At 38.0% G+C, this 16,759-nt stretch overlaps 2 protein-coding genes across 2 annotated transcripts; both read right to left on the bottom strand.

Moving 5' to 3' along the window:
* Positions 1-14,118: 14,118 nt before the first annotated feature.
* Positions 14,119-14,842, bottom strand: LOC149190837 (common plant regulatory factor 1-like). Its single transcript, XM_089412287.1, has 2 exons — positions 14,714-14,842; positions 14,119-14,618 (listed from the first exon to the last, which is right to left on the bottom strand). The coding sequence occupies exons 1-2, from the start codon at positions 14,837-14,839 to the stop codon at positions 14,373-14,375; spliced, it is 372 nt and encodes a 123-aa protein (XP_089268413.1). The 5' UTR covers positions 14,840-14,842; the 3' UTR covers positions 14,119-14,372.
* A 165-nt stretch (positions 14,843-15,007) lies between these two features.
* On the bottom strand, positions 15,008-16,156 carry LOC149190838 (bZIP transcription factor 16-like). Its single transcript, XM_089410600.1, has 2 exons — positions 15,848-16,156; positions 15,008-15,091 (listed from the first exon to the last, which is right to left on the bottom strand). Exons 1-2 carry the CDS (start codon positions 16,154-16,156, stop codon positions 15,008-15,010), a joined length of 393 nt encoding a protein of 130 aa, XP_089266726.1.
* Between the last annotated feature and the right edge of the window lie 603 nt (positions 16,157-16,759).

A 16,759-nucleotide genomic window follows, 5' to 3' on the forward strand; every position in this document is an offset into this window, starting at 1 on the left:
CTGCATTTACATTCTGGAGATTGCTAAGGGCTTTGTTTGGTCTGTATTTGGAGCTCAGCAATATGCTGACCGAATGGGTAGGTTCATGGATCAGTTTCCATAAAATCTTCCCCCCCATTGCTAAATTAACAAGAGCTAGATCTCTGATTTGCAAGCCTCCATCTGCTCTTGTTTTTTTTACCGCTTCCCATTTCACCAGGTGCATTTTTTTTTCATTTCCCTTTCCTCCCTGCCACAGGAAGTCTCTGAGCAGTTTGGAAATTTGCTTCGAAACATTTCTTGGAGCTAAGAGGAACGCTGCTTGATAGATTGGTAGCGCCGACAACACTGCTTTGATAAGGATTACTTTGCCTCCCTTCGTCAGCCAGTGGCCTCCCCACACTGCAATTTTGGCTTTAAATTTCAAAATTATTTCAGTCCAAAGCATTCTTTTATTTGCTCCTGATATTATGGGAAGGCCCAAATACTTGAATCTATCCCAGTTTAACTGTCCTTTGAATCCAAGGAGAGAGGTAATGTCAGAGAGCTCCCTCTGATCGATATTCTAGCTATACACTTCAGTTTTGTTCTCATTAATTAATGCCCCAGAGGCTCTGCAATAGTTATTAAGGGCTGCTTTTATGGCTCTGGCTATTCTTATGGATGCTCCGCCTAGCAGGAGTGTATCATCGGCGAATAGCACGTGGTTCTGGGCTTCGGCTCCGTGACAGGGCTTGAGACCTGAAATACTGCCTTTTAATTTTTCCGCAGACAATTTGCGACTAAGCGATTCCGCCATCAAGATGTACAAGGATGGGGAGAGGGGGCATCCCTATCTGATGCCCCTCTGGCTTTGAAAGAAATTCGTGGGGCGGCCATTGACTAATGGGGCGATCCAGGGTTTGTCTATGCATGCTTTAATAAGATTGACAAATTGTTGCGAAAATCCAAATGAAAGCAGGACCTTGCAGAGGAATGAGCGATCCACTCTGTCAAAGGCGCTTGCCATATCGAGCTTAACCGACATGCCTTTTTCACCCCGCAGCTTGCTGGAATGGATGATCTCCTGGACCTGAATTACATTATCTATGATATGCCTGCCTTCAACAAATGCGCCTTGTGGGGGAGAGATTAGATTTTTTAAGAGCAGCTTGATCCTGCCAGCAATCAGCTTTGCCAGGATTTTATAAGAGGCGTTGCACAGTGATATCAGCCTGTACCTTGCAAAAGTCTCCGGGTTGGTGTCTTTGGGGATCAGGGCGAGATATGTGGAGTTTGTTCCTCCACCCACCTTGGCTTTCCTCATAAACCAGCGTATCATCTTGCAAAGATCAGCTTTTATAATGTGCCAGCACTATTTGTAGAAATGGATTGTAAATCCATCAGGCCCAGGAGCCTTGTCTGCGTCCATGGACCAGATGACTTTTATAATTTCCTCCTCCGTGGTTGCCCTATAGAGGGCTGCATTCTCTTCAGCGCTAATAAGAGTGGGGATGTTAGCAGTGAAGTCATCGGCTTCTTTGATATTGCTGTGATTTTCGGTCCTATAAAGATTCCTAAAGTAGGTTTCTGCAACTTCTTTGATCTGATTATAGTCTTTGCAGGTGGTGCCCTCTTGCGTTTCGATCTCTGCTATATGGTTCCTGATCAGCCTCGCTCTGTATTGACGACATAAGAAGGATGTATTGCGGTCTCCAGCCTTTAGCCACAAGCTCCTGGATTTTAATCGCCAGTATTCTTCCTCTTTTCTGAAGGTTTGGTGTGCAGAGAGTTGGGCTTTCGTTTCCTTCTCCGACAGCTTTGATGTAATGTCTTTGTTTTCCATCTCTATTTGCAAAGTCTGCATAGCATAAACTGATTCCTTTCTTTGCTCGGTAGGAGTGGATCCAGGTTTCTTAATCCAATTCTTCAGCGCAAATTTTGTTGCTTTTAGCTTTTGCTCCCAGACATAACTAGGGGATCCCGTAAATGTTTTGTCCTAGGCTGCCTTTACTGTCTCTGTAAAACCTTCCTTCTCGGTCCATAAGGGGCTGAATCGGAAAGGTATGGGCCCTAGGTCTTCTTCATCCTCTAGGAGGAGCTGGATGGGTTTATGGTCAGAAGCTAGCTTAGGCAGAATTTTAGTAGTTATAATCTTCTTGTTCATCAATATGGAGCTTTGTACCATGAATCTGTCTAATCGAGCTAAGATGTGATCCTCCCCTGCTCTATTATTGGATAGGTGTAAAGGCCTCTAATGGGGTTGAAGTCTAGCAAGTCCGACCACTGGAAGAGTTCCTCCACTTCATCTAGCATGGGGTCTTTGTTACTTGCCCCTCCCCTCTTTTCTTTTGCTTTCATAATGATGTTAAGGTCCCCTGCTATAATAATGTTGCAAGGGGAGGTCTGCTCTAGAAATGTTGATAGGGAGTTCCAACATTCTCTCTTTTCATTATAAGAAATAGGAACATAAAGATTGAAAAGGTTAATAGACAGCTTACTTGTTTTGTTCATCAGTTCAGTTTGGATCCAGTACTGGGTTTCCTTGTGGTTGTTCAGCTGAAGGAGGGCATCGTTCCAGAGTGTTGCCAGCCCTCCAGAGGTAGTAACCCCTTGAGCTGACCGCTTTACCTGCTCTTTTATTCCACTTTGTGCTGTTGATCTCTAGAAGGGCATGTCCTTCTATTTTGGTCTCTTGGAGCATGAGGATGTCTGAGGGCTCCGCTTTCATAAGATCCTTGACTGCTTCTATTTTAGAGGGATTCCCCAATCCTCTACAGTTCCAAGAGACGAGATTCATTATTTACTTGAGGGGGTGTTGAGCCCTCCCTTGGAGGGCCTTGGTCTGGTGTTTCGCCCAATAGACATTTCTATTGTGGCTTGGCTTCCTTGTGTTTTAAGTCTTTCTGCCTCCTCCTCCCTTTTTTCTTTACGGGATTTCCTTCCTGCTTTTTTCGGATGGCGCTCGTAGGTTTCATCTTCTGAGGAGCCGGAGCTTTTGACTGGTTTTTTCCTTGCTATCTCTGCATATGAGGGGTTGGATGGGTTGCCCTGATTGGCCTCACATTGGATTGCTTCCCCTATCTCCTTATTTGGTGGAGGAATATCCACTTGTTCTTCATTCTCTTGGGCTGGGGTATCTTGAGAACTCTGGGCCTTCTCTGCCCCTTTTGGGTTTACTTCGGTTTCCTGGTTTGCTTTGCTGCTGCTAGGGTCTCCTTCCTTGGTGCCTTTGCCGGTGCCTTTTTTTTTTAGGGTGCGTTCTTCTGGACCAGACTCCATTGTTCCTCGTTCTGTTTATCTGCTTGCTCCTCTGCTCTCTTCTTGCAATTCTTTGCGAAGTGACTGTACTATGGCAATGTCTGCATTTAAAAGGTAACTGTTCATAGTCCACCCAGCTACAATAAGTTTGATGGCTTCCGATAGCCCCTCCTCTAAATCCACTTCTACGCAGATACAGGCACATGAATATTGGTCTTTTCTCGCTGCCTGATCTATATATTTTCCAAGGGTGTTACCTATGATCTGAAGGGATTTTTGGTTCCAGCAGTGCAGAGGCAAATGAGGGAGTCTGACCCAGACCGGAACAACTGAAGGGATGTCCTGGGTGGGATCGAAATCCGGGGATCATTTGTTCAAATAAAGGCCCTGAGGCCCCATGAAATACGGTCCGTTTCTAAAGATCAGACCTTTTTCATCAGGGTTTTCAAAAACAAACACGAAGAAACCCTTACCTACGAAGTAGCTTATAACTTCTTCTTTGATCAGAGGCTTCTAGTTCCTTTGAATCCAATCCTCCACTGATTTAGGAGATGGCCAGAGGCCTGTGAACTGGCCTATCAGGCCTCTCTCCGCAAGGTTCAACGCGGCTTTACAGGTTTCTTCTTCAGGTAACGCTACAGATGGGATCGAGTCCAGCTTTTTAACGAATTTCTGCTGAGAAACCGAAGGGTGGCCGCTTTGGGCTTGAAGCTATCATAGCTCGAAATGCAGTCACCTCCGGTGGTGTTGATGGGGGGTTAGGGTCCCCACTGCCCTCCATTGGAGCGGCAGAGCAAAGCACGATTTGAAGGGCGCTAGGCGCCGAGAGGTGAGACGGCCTGCAACAGGCGGAGAGAGCTAGCGCGCGCAGACGGATTGTTTGAGTCAAAGTCTAATCCCAATTGAATTCATTTTTTAATCCATGCCAATTTGAATAAAAAATTACGCAAATTATTTGTAGAGTCGAGATTTAGAATCAAGTTCAGATGCATAAAATGTTACTCCATCTTAATGCATAAACAATTTAACTAAAAAAAAATAAATAAATAAAATAAAATAATAATAAATATAAAATAAATATTATGGAATATTAAAACATGAATATTATCCTAAAAAAAATAAATTATACTACATAAACCTCCCTAGTAAATAAAAAAATTAAACTAAAAAAAATAAAAATAAAAATAAAAAAATAAAAAATAAGATAAACATAAGTATGGGGGATTTACGCAGTGCATTATATTAGATATCATTTTTGGGATTCAACTGCGTTAAGTAAGTCATTCAAACGTATGACCATTTCCATAAGATAAACATAATCACCTTAAAAATACAATCAGTTAAATCAAAATCATTAGGAATAAATAATTATTTTATTAAATATAATACAATATAAAACTTAATGCATAAACAATTTAACTCAAAAAAAATAAAAATAAATAAAATAATAATAAATATAAAATAAAAATTATGGAATATTAAAACATGAATATTATCCTAACTATAAAAAACTTTTATACTACATAAACCTCCCTAGTAAATAAAAAATTAAACTAAAACATAAACAAAATTATTAAAAAAGAAGAAAAAAGAAAAGATAAACATAATCACCTTAAAAATACAATCAGTTAAATCAAAATCATTAGGAATAAACTAGCATTTGCACCTAATGTTGTAAAGGAAACGCCGTAAGGCATAGTGTGTGGAAGAATATTGAAATGTGAATGGGCATTTTTGAAAGCAAGGGTCGATGATAATGAATTTGAATTGAGGAAGCCATGCCAAAAACCCTTTTCAGGGGTTAAAGTGCCTATGAAATGGAATAAAAGTAGTCATACATATCCATTGAACTTGTTTAGATACCTTAAAGATTGCCTAGTTGAAGTTGAAGTTAAACAAATGAATTCACGCGAACAACAACTGGGTATCCATATCGATATACAAAATTTTAAGGAGAGGCATGTTAATCTTTTCAAACAACATTCTAATGTATTTGCCTAGAAATATGAAGACCTTAAACCATGTCACATTGTGATGAACTAAATCCTTGCCAGGATATATTCCTTATGATGCAATGCGCTTAGGAAGTTTTGTTGTTGGAAAGTTTGATTGGGTTGCATTGAATTAAGCAAGGCTAAAACATTAATGTTGACGTTGTAGCTATAGTTGTTCTGCATGTTGTTGAATCTCTTTGCAAGTTTGGTTTCATCGTGCCCATATGCTAAGGAGAGGGTCCTCTTGAGAGAATTGAATTTGTTGTCACTATCCACTGCTAATTCTTCTTGTTTTGGGACAACTTCATAACGACAATCGCTATTGTTGTCATTGTTATTGCTGAAATTGTTGTGAGAGAGGTTGGAGAACTGGACTTGAGGTAGTTTGCTGCTATTTCCATTGCCATCCATGGCTTCATCGTTTAAAAAACCATCTATGAAAGGATCGTCACTCTCCAACAACCCACTGAAAGAGGCAATGTTGGGCAGTTGCAGTTTGCTTTGCTGATAAATATCAGGAAAAGAAGCCATCACTTCATCTGCACTTGGTGATTCATCTCGTTCTACCCCTTGTACTCCCTAAGAATGACCATTTTTCTTGTAAATTCGGCACAACACCCAATCATCAAGCTGGAGAACAGAAGTACCATCAAAATCAACAATACCAATTTTAGTTGAATGAATCAATTCCTATTCATAAAGAATCAAAACACAAGAACTGTGAAATGAAAATCATTCATATTGATCAATATTCAAGAAGACATCATTTTGTAGGGTGTGTTATTTGTATTTACACAATTGATTTTTTTATCCAATCAACTATGCTATTCTCTATGCTTTTGCTATGTTCCTTCATCACCACCATCATTGGGAAATTCATTTCCCTCTTGAAGTATGAAACGAGTAGCAATTCCGAATTGATCTCACACTACCACCACAAAGAAGCTAGCAATCCTGATATACAAATCAAACCAGCCATCCTATCAAGCGATCCATGTAGTTCACAATCTATAGCTTTGATAACCCAAAACTCAAATCTTTTATATTTAATATGCACATAAATTTTCACATTAATATGTCTGGATCTCATTCTAAGATCTTTACAGATTTGATACAGAGGTAAACCAGAATTTTCATACTACGACAAGCAATATTAGCAAGTCTTTGAGTCTCTCTTATGTAATGTCTCCTCCTTATTTGATAGAGTTGACGTTGTATGAGCATCGACTGCATTGAAGGGATCATCCAATAGATAAATGTCAACATCGTTATATACTGCTCTAGCCAACTGAATCCTTTGTTTTTGTCTCCACTCATATTCAATCTCTCTCCCCAATCTAAGTGATATCTCCATGAGCAAAACTCTCTATATCCTTGTCTAATGCACAAGCTTTTATTGCCTTCTTGTATTGAATTTTCTCTATTGGTTTCCCATAGAGTATGTTATCTCTGACAGTACCACTCTGAATCCAAGTTGTTTGTGCCACGTAGGCAACATTGCCATATACTTCAACCTGCACGTAGTCCAATCAAAAAGTTTATGGAAGAATTTATGTATATAGAAAGCAAAAAAGCAGCATCTACAATCTTGTTGAACTATGAAATGGTTACTTTTGCTCAAGAAGAGTAGTTAATGCTCAACTTACATCTGAAATTTTTGGGATTTCTCCAAGAACTGTATATAGCATAGTAGATTTCCCTGATCCCACTGAGCCACAAATTGCTACCTTTTCTCCAGTTTTAATGTGCAGATTTATTCCCTTCAAATGTTGGCTTTGTCAATGAAGATTCTGGATCCCAGCTGAGTATGGCTTGATGAATTTCGATGGTATACTAGGATCCGGAAAGTGCTTTCCTCACAACAAAATCTAGTCTCAGCTCATCATATTGTAAGAACTTGTCCAAAACGATCTAAGGAGACTTTAACCTGAATTAATATAGCCAAAACTTCAGGTAGCATTCTCACTGGATCTTGTATCACACGGAATGTTGCAAGCACTGTAAATATGGTTGTGGCAGTTAACGGTGGATCCCCTATGATAGGACACCCGACAAAAACTATAGATGCAGTAATGATGGGTGACATCCAGTAGAGTATGGTACCATATGTTCTATTAAATTGTGCTGAAGACAACCATTTGAACTCCACAGCTCAGAGATTTTCTATCAGCTCTTTAAATTTTTCTTCCCATGCTTGTAGTTTGATTATTTTCATACTATTAAGAATTTTAGATGTTATTCTAAGTCTTTCATCCTGTGCAGTCATGAACACAACTTGGCACTTCTTGAGGGTTTTGGCCTTGGAAATTTGAGTGTTAACTTAAATTTGTAACATTATTCAATCATCATTATACATCATTTTACAATTTAATTAATTTAATTGCACCAGATGTTGCAATGGAAACGACGTAAGGCAATAGCATATAACATTAATTAATGTTTTTTTGACAATTTTTGAAAGTCAGAAAAATATCAAGAAAAGGAATTTGGAGGAGATGAATGTGATGGCAAGGCAAATCTGTTAAACTTCAACGATCAAATATGTTGAATAAATCTGCCACTATTGGAAGAGGAACATCTAATCCCATGACGCCACTGATGCATTGGGCTGAAGGTCCTTCACCAATTTGAAGAATATACGGCTCTCTAATGATATTGCTCAAAGGAAACCAAGAAAACAATGTTATGACACCACAGGGCATTTATTATTAGCTCCATATTTGCTAAAATTTGCATTTTCTCTCTTACAAACATTCTGAAGCTAAGTCGTCTTCTTGCATAGATGAAGATGAACAATTTGCAAATGATGAGGAGAATTAGGGATTTAAAAATATAAATTTCCATGCCTGCTAGTTCCTAAATAATATCCCAATAACTACAACACATATAAAGAGCAATTTCTTTGTAGGAAAAGAAAAGGCAAATATGTTAAACTTAAACGATCAAATATGTTGCATAAATCTGCCACCAATGATGTTGAAACAGTACATTTATATTGGTCTCACGAAGAAGCATGAACCTGCCAAGTTCCAATGCAAAAATATTTCTTAAAATGTATATATGGAAATGTGTTCATCTCTTTATTGGATGCGTTGTGCATTTGATATTCATGAGTTCGCTTCGTGGGCGCACCTCTTCTTTCTTGGCACACATTTAATGTTTGATTCTTGGTGACATGCTTGGATTTTTCAACACCTAGATATTTGCTTGTTGGCTCTCTCGGTCTGCTGGCTGAGATTTGAAAAGTGGAATGACAAAAACCAAAAGTGGAATTGCGTGGGGGTGGTTCCCTGGGAGTGAGCTTCACCAATGCACAATATACACCTAGTAGACTTGAAACCCAAATAAACCATTCCTAAGAGATCTTTGATATGACCAATGAGGAAGTTTAATCTTGTTGCCACCGACAATATCAAAATCATAAAACGAAGTGCAAATAGAGCATTGCTTACCCATCCATTCACTATTCCATCTCATTGCTATGAACATATATGCCTCACATTCATTACAGAGCCCTGGCATTGTTATGACTACAATTCAATGACTTTTGTTGGTGCAATTAAAAACATTGTGTGATAGATGCAGCAAAAGGTGATAATGCCCATGTCATAGTACTCACACTAAGGTATGCCATTGATCATCATTGAGTATTGCAACCCTATAATATCTTGACTACAGCTCGACTATGATGCAAAGAATACAGTGAAAAAATCTTTGGGCCATATACCAATTGTTATGAGAATAAGAACACCCAATAAAGCTGGTGGATTTCTGGAAAAGCTCAAAAAGTTTAACTGTATTATTTTGCCCAGAAAATGTTACAACATCCCCAATCCAATAAATCATTCATGGGACTTTAAACACCCTAAGTAGCTAAAGCTTCCATCTTTGGCCTGCTTCTCCAACCCATGAATGCCTTGATAAGCATTTCTTCTAGGGCTTCATCTTCCTCAACTTCTTTGGGCAAACTCTATGTCCCGCTCCTTATTACTCACATAATGAATATATGTTACATCACCAATTCCCTACATCCAGAAGCTTCTTTCAATGGTGCATGTAGAATTGCTGCCAAAGGACAGGCTAGATATGTGTTCAAAAAAATAGCAACAAATTATTCATTAGCATGTATGCAGAGGATCTTTAGTACAGATAATGAGGAAGACGAACCCTTACCGCATAGGTAGAGTTAGGCTATTTGAGAGCATGTGGGGAAGATGGACAGTGTATTGATTAAACATTCAGTGCACAATCACTGCAAGTCTTACCATTGATGACTGTGTTGTTGTTGGGCTAATGTGCAGGTTCGGACACGATCTCAGCCGTTCCAACAGTGCCGTATTTTTCCCGGCTATGTAAACTGCTTTTAGCAACTTTACCTTCTTGGAAATCTTGTGCCCATTTAGTGCAGTTATCCACTAACGCGTTCCCCACACTCTCTATGCAACCACCGACAATGTCTGCTAAAGCACTCTGTAATTCATCGACCACTTCCATAAAATTCCCTGTTGAACTGCAATCAATGTTCTTGCATAATCTGTATAAGGCGTTCCCTGCCCCTGCCTTCTTCCAATCCAGAGAGTCTCCTCCATGTTCAATCACCGTAACTTTCCTTTTACTTTCTTCTGCAAGATTATCGATTGTAGCCGCTGCATCTTCCATGTATACAACACTTGTAGTATCCAGAGCATTCTCTGCAGTTTGTTCCTGTAATGTTTTGAATACACTATCTGCCGCTTTACTCAGCAAGCTATCGGTTGCAGGATCTGAGTCCTCCACCAAATCCATCAGTTCACATGCCTCAGAGTATGCTTTTAAAGCATTTCTCCCACAATCAGGTGACAACCGAACGATTATATTGACCAATGAAACCGCTGTTAGCTTCAATGACAGTTTGCTCACGTATATGTAATGCTCTTCCACATCTAATACAGGGCCAGGATCTCTTTTCCACAAGAACTTCAAACCCGCTTTATTTTGTAATTTTGCAGGATCCAAACTCCGTATACCCACACATCCTGTTGATTTTCTATAGTTTCTCAGAAACCAGATTAGGGTATCGCATTCTATACCATCCATGTTGCCCTCTTTCACAAGTTCCTTTGCTTTCTTTATGGAATTTTGGTTTGTTACAAACACGGTCCAAGGAGCCCCCCACAGAAGGTCCACGTTCTCCAAAATTGGCCTGTATTCTGAAAAATCCCCGTCCTCTGTTTCACCCGGCTTTGATAATAAATTTGAGGATATTTTCTGCATACACCTATTATCCAACACGAACTCTGCCATAAACCAACAGAGTTTACTAGTATAAACCATAAAAGATTGCAGCCAATACACACATCGCAACAAACCCCATAAAAAGGCCCATAAGAAACGTATTTCTATTCCTTCCGAGCCAATCGTTTTATTTACCTTTTCATCAACAATACTTTTCTGCTTCTTGGATGCTGCTTCCTACAACTCAATGATGTACCTGGTCCAAAAGTCCTCTACCTGGAAATAGGTATACCATCTTTCATTTGGATTCCAACTTTGCCATCTTCCATAGTATGCTACAGAGGTAAGACATCTCCAGCCGATGATTGCCCACCCTATTAGGATGAATACGACTTCCATGTTTGTTGTGATGAATTTTAACCGAGATTTGACACCAGGAAACACGTCTATAATTGGGCCCTGAACAAGCCATCCGACGATTGAACTTAAAATACAAATTGTGACTGCTACTACGGCCGACGCGTCTAACACTGATCTTGCAATTATGTTTTCAGGATAACATGCACGGGAGACAATCCAAGATTTGAGTACCAGATCTTCTACTGCTGCGAGGAGTTCTCTGTAGCGTTACCTTGATTTGCTAAAATAATGGGAAGTTTTTGAGCGATGATATCCCGGATGCTTTTATTGGCTATTGTTGCAAAGCTGGAAGAAAGACATGAAGAGTCTCTGCGAAGAGTCTCATCACCAGCCGGCAGTCTCTGCGAAGAGTCTCATCGCCAGCAAGCGAGGCCTGGCCTTTCATTGGCCCATTACCATGGAAAAAAACTATTTTTCTATGAAAAAAACAGATTAAACGGACGGTAGAAAACACCCCAATCATCTAACACACAAAATCAATGGCTCAAGATCTCACACGTCACATTTTAGGGATGTCTTTCTCAGAGGGAACGCCTTACGGCGTAAAAATTAAAAAATTATATATAAGTAAAAATGAAAAAACATTAACAAAAATTATTTTTATTTATTATATTAGCCTTGGAGTGTTGTTTTCGTATTTCCAAAAAGGTTTTCCAGTTATTTTTTTAATTATTAAACATAAACATACGATCACCCCTAATGTTATTACTTTCAGTTTGTGACTTGTTTCTTAATCATAAGGTCAGTTTGTGACTTGTTTCTTAATCATAAGGTCTATTCGATAAGTAGGAACGTGTAAACTTCTGAGGGAATTCGATAATTAGAGATAACACAGAACGCTCTTCATTTTCCTGGAAATTCTGACAGGAATTCTGCGAATATTTCCACAGCGATAACAGTTTCGCTTGTATAATGGAGAATTAGATTATTGTTTTATCTTTCATTTTTATTGTGTCAAATTTTTGTTGTGTTAAATTTAATGAAGTGAAATGATATTTTAGGGTTTATGTGTGATTAAAAATAGTTTATGAGATTATTTATTTTTTATTTTTTTGTAATTCAATTTTTTTCCCAATTTAAATTGATGATGAGTTGGTCCAACTTTCTAACAATTTTCTCTAAACAAATAATGCCAAGAAACTTATGCGAACATGTTCTCATAACTTTCTATGATGTCTTTGAATGCATCACATTCCAAAATGAAATGTTTTTCCAATTCCACTGCTCCAGACGTGCAAAATATACATACCCATTCTTCCCAAGCTTCTTTAGGCCTTTTCCACCGCCCTGTGTCACAGCGAAATTGATGTGAGTTGGTCCTTAATTGAGCAATAAGAACCTTTGCCCTCCACGAAATGCTAGCTCCATTGAACTATTTTTGTTGTAGATTACAAGTAGGGTTGAATTCCTCAATGTAGTACTTCTTTTTACTCCTCTTTTCCCCATACCTTTTAAAGAAACTTCTCCATAACAAACTCCTTTAGCTCCTTGCTATTTGTGAGACATGCATTGAAGTAGATATTCCATTTTTGCATCCATGTGTAGTTTTGTTTCATCCATGTTTTCTTTTTTTACAAACTCCTTTAGCTCCTTGCTATTTGTGAGACATGCGTTGAGCTCCTTGCTATTTGTGAGACATGCGTTGAGGTAGATATTCCATTTTTGCATCCATATGTAGTTTTGTTTCATCCATATTTTTTCACTCGTTCCTTGCTATTTGGGAGACATGCATTGAGGTAGAAATTCCATTTTTGCATCCATATATAATTTTGTTTCATCCATATTTTTTTTTCACTAATTCTAGCCGAGTCCTCTCCCTTAGACCCAGCAGGATCCTCTCCCTTGGACCCAGTGTAGTGTTGAATGACATTTTTCCGTTACTTTTTGTTACTGTGAACAATTTACATACCTAGTGTAGTGTAGTGTTGAATGACATTTTTCCGTTACTTTTTGTTACTGTGAACAATTTACATACATAAGTCTGAGTGTGACTATATTTCAGAATTCAAATGATCGAGCTTCTGATTAAGTGCCAATTCCTTAATCAATCGTCTTAGATTTATGAAGTCTCTTGACTCTACATGGAGCAGCATGTATAAAAATCACTTTTGTTAATTTACATACTCAATGATCTTTTACAGTTGTTTTTTCATGTTCGTATATTTGTTTTTTTCCTACTGAGTGTAGCGAATTTACTTGTAAGTGCAGAGCACAGAGAACACAAAGCGAGCAGCTAACAGAAATTTAGGTAATGTGAATAATAATGGAACTGTGTTGGGTTAGTAGATTTATAATGGTTTATTTATACCATTAGCTAATGTGAATAATAATGATGGAACTGTGTTGGGTTAATAGATTTATAATTGTTTATTTATATCATTATTTAAAGTTTTTTATGAGCTGACACTAAATTTTTATTTATACAATTTTATTTTTTTTTATTTTTTATGAGCCAATATTAAATATTATTTTGGCCACGGACAAACAGCTTTACACATCATACTAAGCTGTAAAATGCTCAGCGCAATAATTTAAGAGTATTTTAACTGCTGTTATGGTTGTTGAATTCTCTAAAGACTCTCTGAATTATGTTGTCAAGCTACTCATAATTAGTGCTGAATTTACTGCTATAGTGATGAATTTGTTAATGTTGATCTAATGCTATGGCTAATTGTTCAGTACTCATGCACACACCCCCACTCTTGTCATGAAGTTCTTGTTGCTACAATGTTCTTAAAAAGAGAACAAGACATATTTGTAGTACATTCAACGAGATACTAGACATGTCAGTTAGGCAGATTCTTGGTGATACATGATGATCTCAAACATATCTACCTAGATTGACATTTGCATCTGCGTGCTTTAAACAAATAATGCATGAAACACGATGTTAACTACGATATACAAGCAAGCCATTGATTCAAAACATAATCACATTCAGTACTGAGTGAGTGCCCTCGTTATTCCAACAGCTTAATCCATGCACAGCTAATCTTAGTAAAATAACTGGTTCAAAAACTCTTCTTACAACACAATTTAAAAATACTAGGCAATGAAAAATTTATCAACTAATAACAGAAGCATCATCCAAAATACTAGTCATTGAATATGGAATACAGATGGAACATGGTACTCTTTAATGGGGAGCTTGTTTACGTACAAGAATCCTTCAAACCCAATTCTATATTACAGCAATTTTGGGGGGCAATGCATAAATTATATGACCCTAAAGTTAAAAGCTAGGGTCAGCAAGTTACAATTAACCTGATGATTCCCATGCCTGGACCCAATTCAAATCCAAGGTGGGCCAATTCCTTTACCAGAAGAACGCTCATCATCGTATATCTGGATGAAGTACTTTCTAAGCAGCCATTCATTATTATCTTTTTCCTGGGTATTAGATCCTACTCTAGAAGAAAGTTCATGTGAAGTAGTTACAGAGATATGAGGATAGCTCAAAACAAACAAAACGGTTTGGTATACACAAACTGTCATCTAACATAACCTACAAACTAGGATCTCTCTTTAACCTGCAGCCACTCTATCAGATCGAACATTTGCTTCCAATACGGCATGACATTTACCAGTTGAATCGCTCATCTCACTCTCCCTTTGCTCATCTCTTTGGCTAGAACTCAAATTGCTTATTTTAGATAGAACTTGAGGATAGCCATTGCCTCCTTGCTGCATAAATTGTGACTGTGTCTCTCTAGGACCATTTCTTTCTGAATCTCCTACTCTATCCTTTCTTTGAAAATTCCTCAACATTACCTGTTTCACATAATCCAACAATGTCAAAAAAGTTTCATATCCTAAGGCCAATAAACTACACTGACTTGTCTACGCTACCACGAAAGATATGTTACCTTTAGTGATTCATTCTCAGAAGCAAGCTTTTCAAATTCCTCTGCTATAAGATTTATTTCATTTCTGAGTGCCATGTTCTCAGAAGTCAGTGTCTCAACTTTTGCAGACAACTCTTCGCATTCCATCTGTTTCATGGAAGTCGGTGTTAGCACAGCACAACACAGCAGACAGGGTATCAATTGAATAGTATTTACTGCTTTCATAAAACAATGACAACAGACTTTGTCTGTTCATGTCTCACGATTTTACCTCTCTATCTCTGCAAGCCTCTGATAAAAATACTAAGAACAAGTCTATTCCTGTTTCTTCATTCGAGAGCATTTAGCTGACTCCCGATTAGATTGTTTACGCTTCTGTCGTTTTAATTCCCGTTCATCCTGTTTCATAGGCTCGTTTAGGACATGTACAAGCTTATTTAGTTCAACATATTTAAAGCTCATCAATATATTGGAAATAATTCACAATAAAAAGGTCACACTGTAGGTGAATGCAAAAAAAAAATACAAAACCCTAAGTTGTATGTAATGGGGATACACACGGAAGTTTCAGAAATATGAAAGGAAAACTTTCCCAAGAAATAGGAAATGACAAATTGATGTGTTGGGGTAAACACCAGAGTGCCCACCTATTACATAGATACAGCCAGGAAATATTCCCTGCTTCTGAATCTCTTCTGGTCTATATCATCAAACTATGCTGCCCTCATATCAGATAAAACTGTTATTATGCATTAAACCATCTATTACTTAAAGAGCCCTACAAATGAGATTTAGCTTATTCGAGTTATAATTGACTGTGGACCACTTCTATCTAAATCTTCTTAAGAAATGCACTTATGTCAAAGGACTTGTAAGAACAAGATGGATATGAGAATATAATGATAGTGTGATCAAATCATATTTCATGGATTGTGCATAACCAGAAAAGATGAAAGAAGGGTTGTCATCCCACAAAACAGTTGATAAAGAAAACAAAGCAAGCACCAAAAGTCTGAGCAAGTCTATAGGAAGATGACGCAAGTAAATCCAGCTTATATTCACTAACCAGCCAACCACAGAATGGCCAACAGCACCATTAACCTGATGCAATACAAGATAGAATGATACATAGAAGGTAAAGCTTGGTATGCATACCTGGACCCATAATTCAGAAGGCACTCCATCATGACCTGGAATGAGTTGAGATGCTGCAGGAACAATTGTTGTTACACTGTTAGTTGTTCCCCGTCTTCCTTTTACAGGAGTTACAGATCCTTGGGCAGGCACATTATAGATGCCCATTCCAATATTTAGATTTGTAGTAGGTAGACTAACTGTTGACATTCCTGGAACAGGTGCTGGTGGAACCAAAGCCATTGTGCTTCTGTTTACAGTTGTATTAGCTTCTCCAGCCTGGGCATTATATGCTAGAGTATTCGCATCAGTAGCACTTGTTCCTGTCATTGTCGTGAAAATCAACAAATGTTACTAAATTACTCCATTAGCTAGATTGATAATATTAGGATTCAGGACTAGATATCAAACATGAACAACGCAACCTTTCTAAAAGGAAGCAGTAGCACACATCCCTTCAAGATGAAATATTCTAGAAGTTATTAGAGATCTAACTGTAATGGAAAATAAAAAGTATTACTAAATTAGTCTGGAAATCAGGAGATCCCCTGATAACAGGATTCATGAATAGCCATAAGAAATTTTAAATGCATTCCGTAATACATGATAGTTAAAACATACCATTAATGGTTAGTGGTTCCAAGCTTCTTGCCCTACCTGTTTTGCATCCCTGAAAAGTATACAGAGTAGAATGCAGTGATAATTAATATAAAACAGCAAAGACATATTTGGTAGAGTACCCAGATAGCAAATAAAATTAATTTTCAAAAATTTGAACCTAAATAAAATGGAAGGAACTTACATTTTGTGAATTGACTCCCTCGCTACCTTCACTTGAACCTTCACTACCGCTGCCTCCACTGCAACCAGCAATTACTTGGATAAATAACAGGCAACCATAATAAAGGATATTAATAGGACTCCAACTCAAAG

Source organism: Pinus tabuliformis, chromosome 3_1 (genome assembly GCF_031772625.1).
Source record: "Pinus tabuliformis cultivar Carrire ecotype Pingquan chromosome 3_1, CPIR1, whole genome shotgun sequence".
NCBI lineage: Eukaryota > Viridiplantae > Streptophyta > Pinopsida > Pinales > Pinaceae > Pinus > Pinus tabuliformis.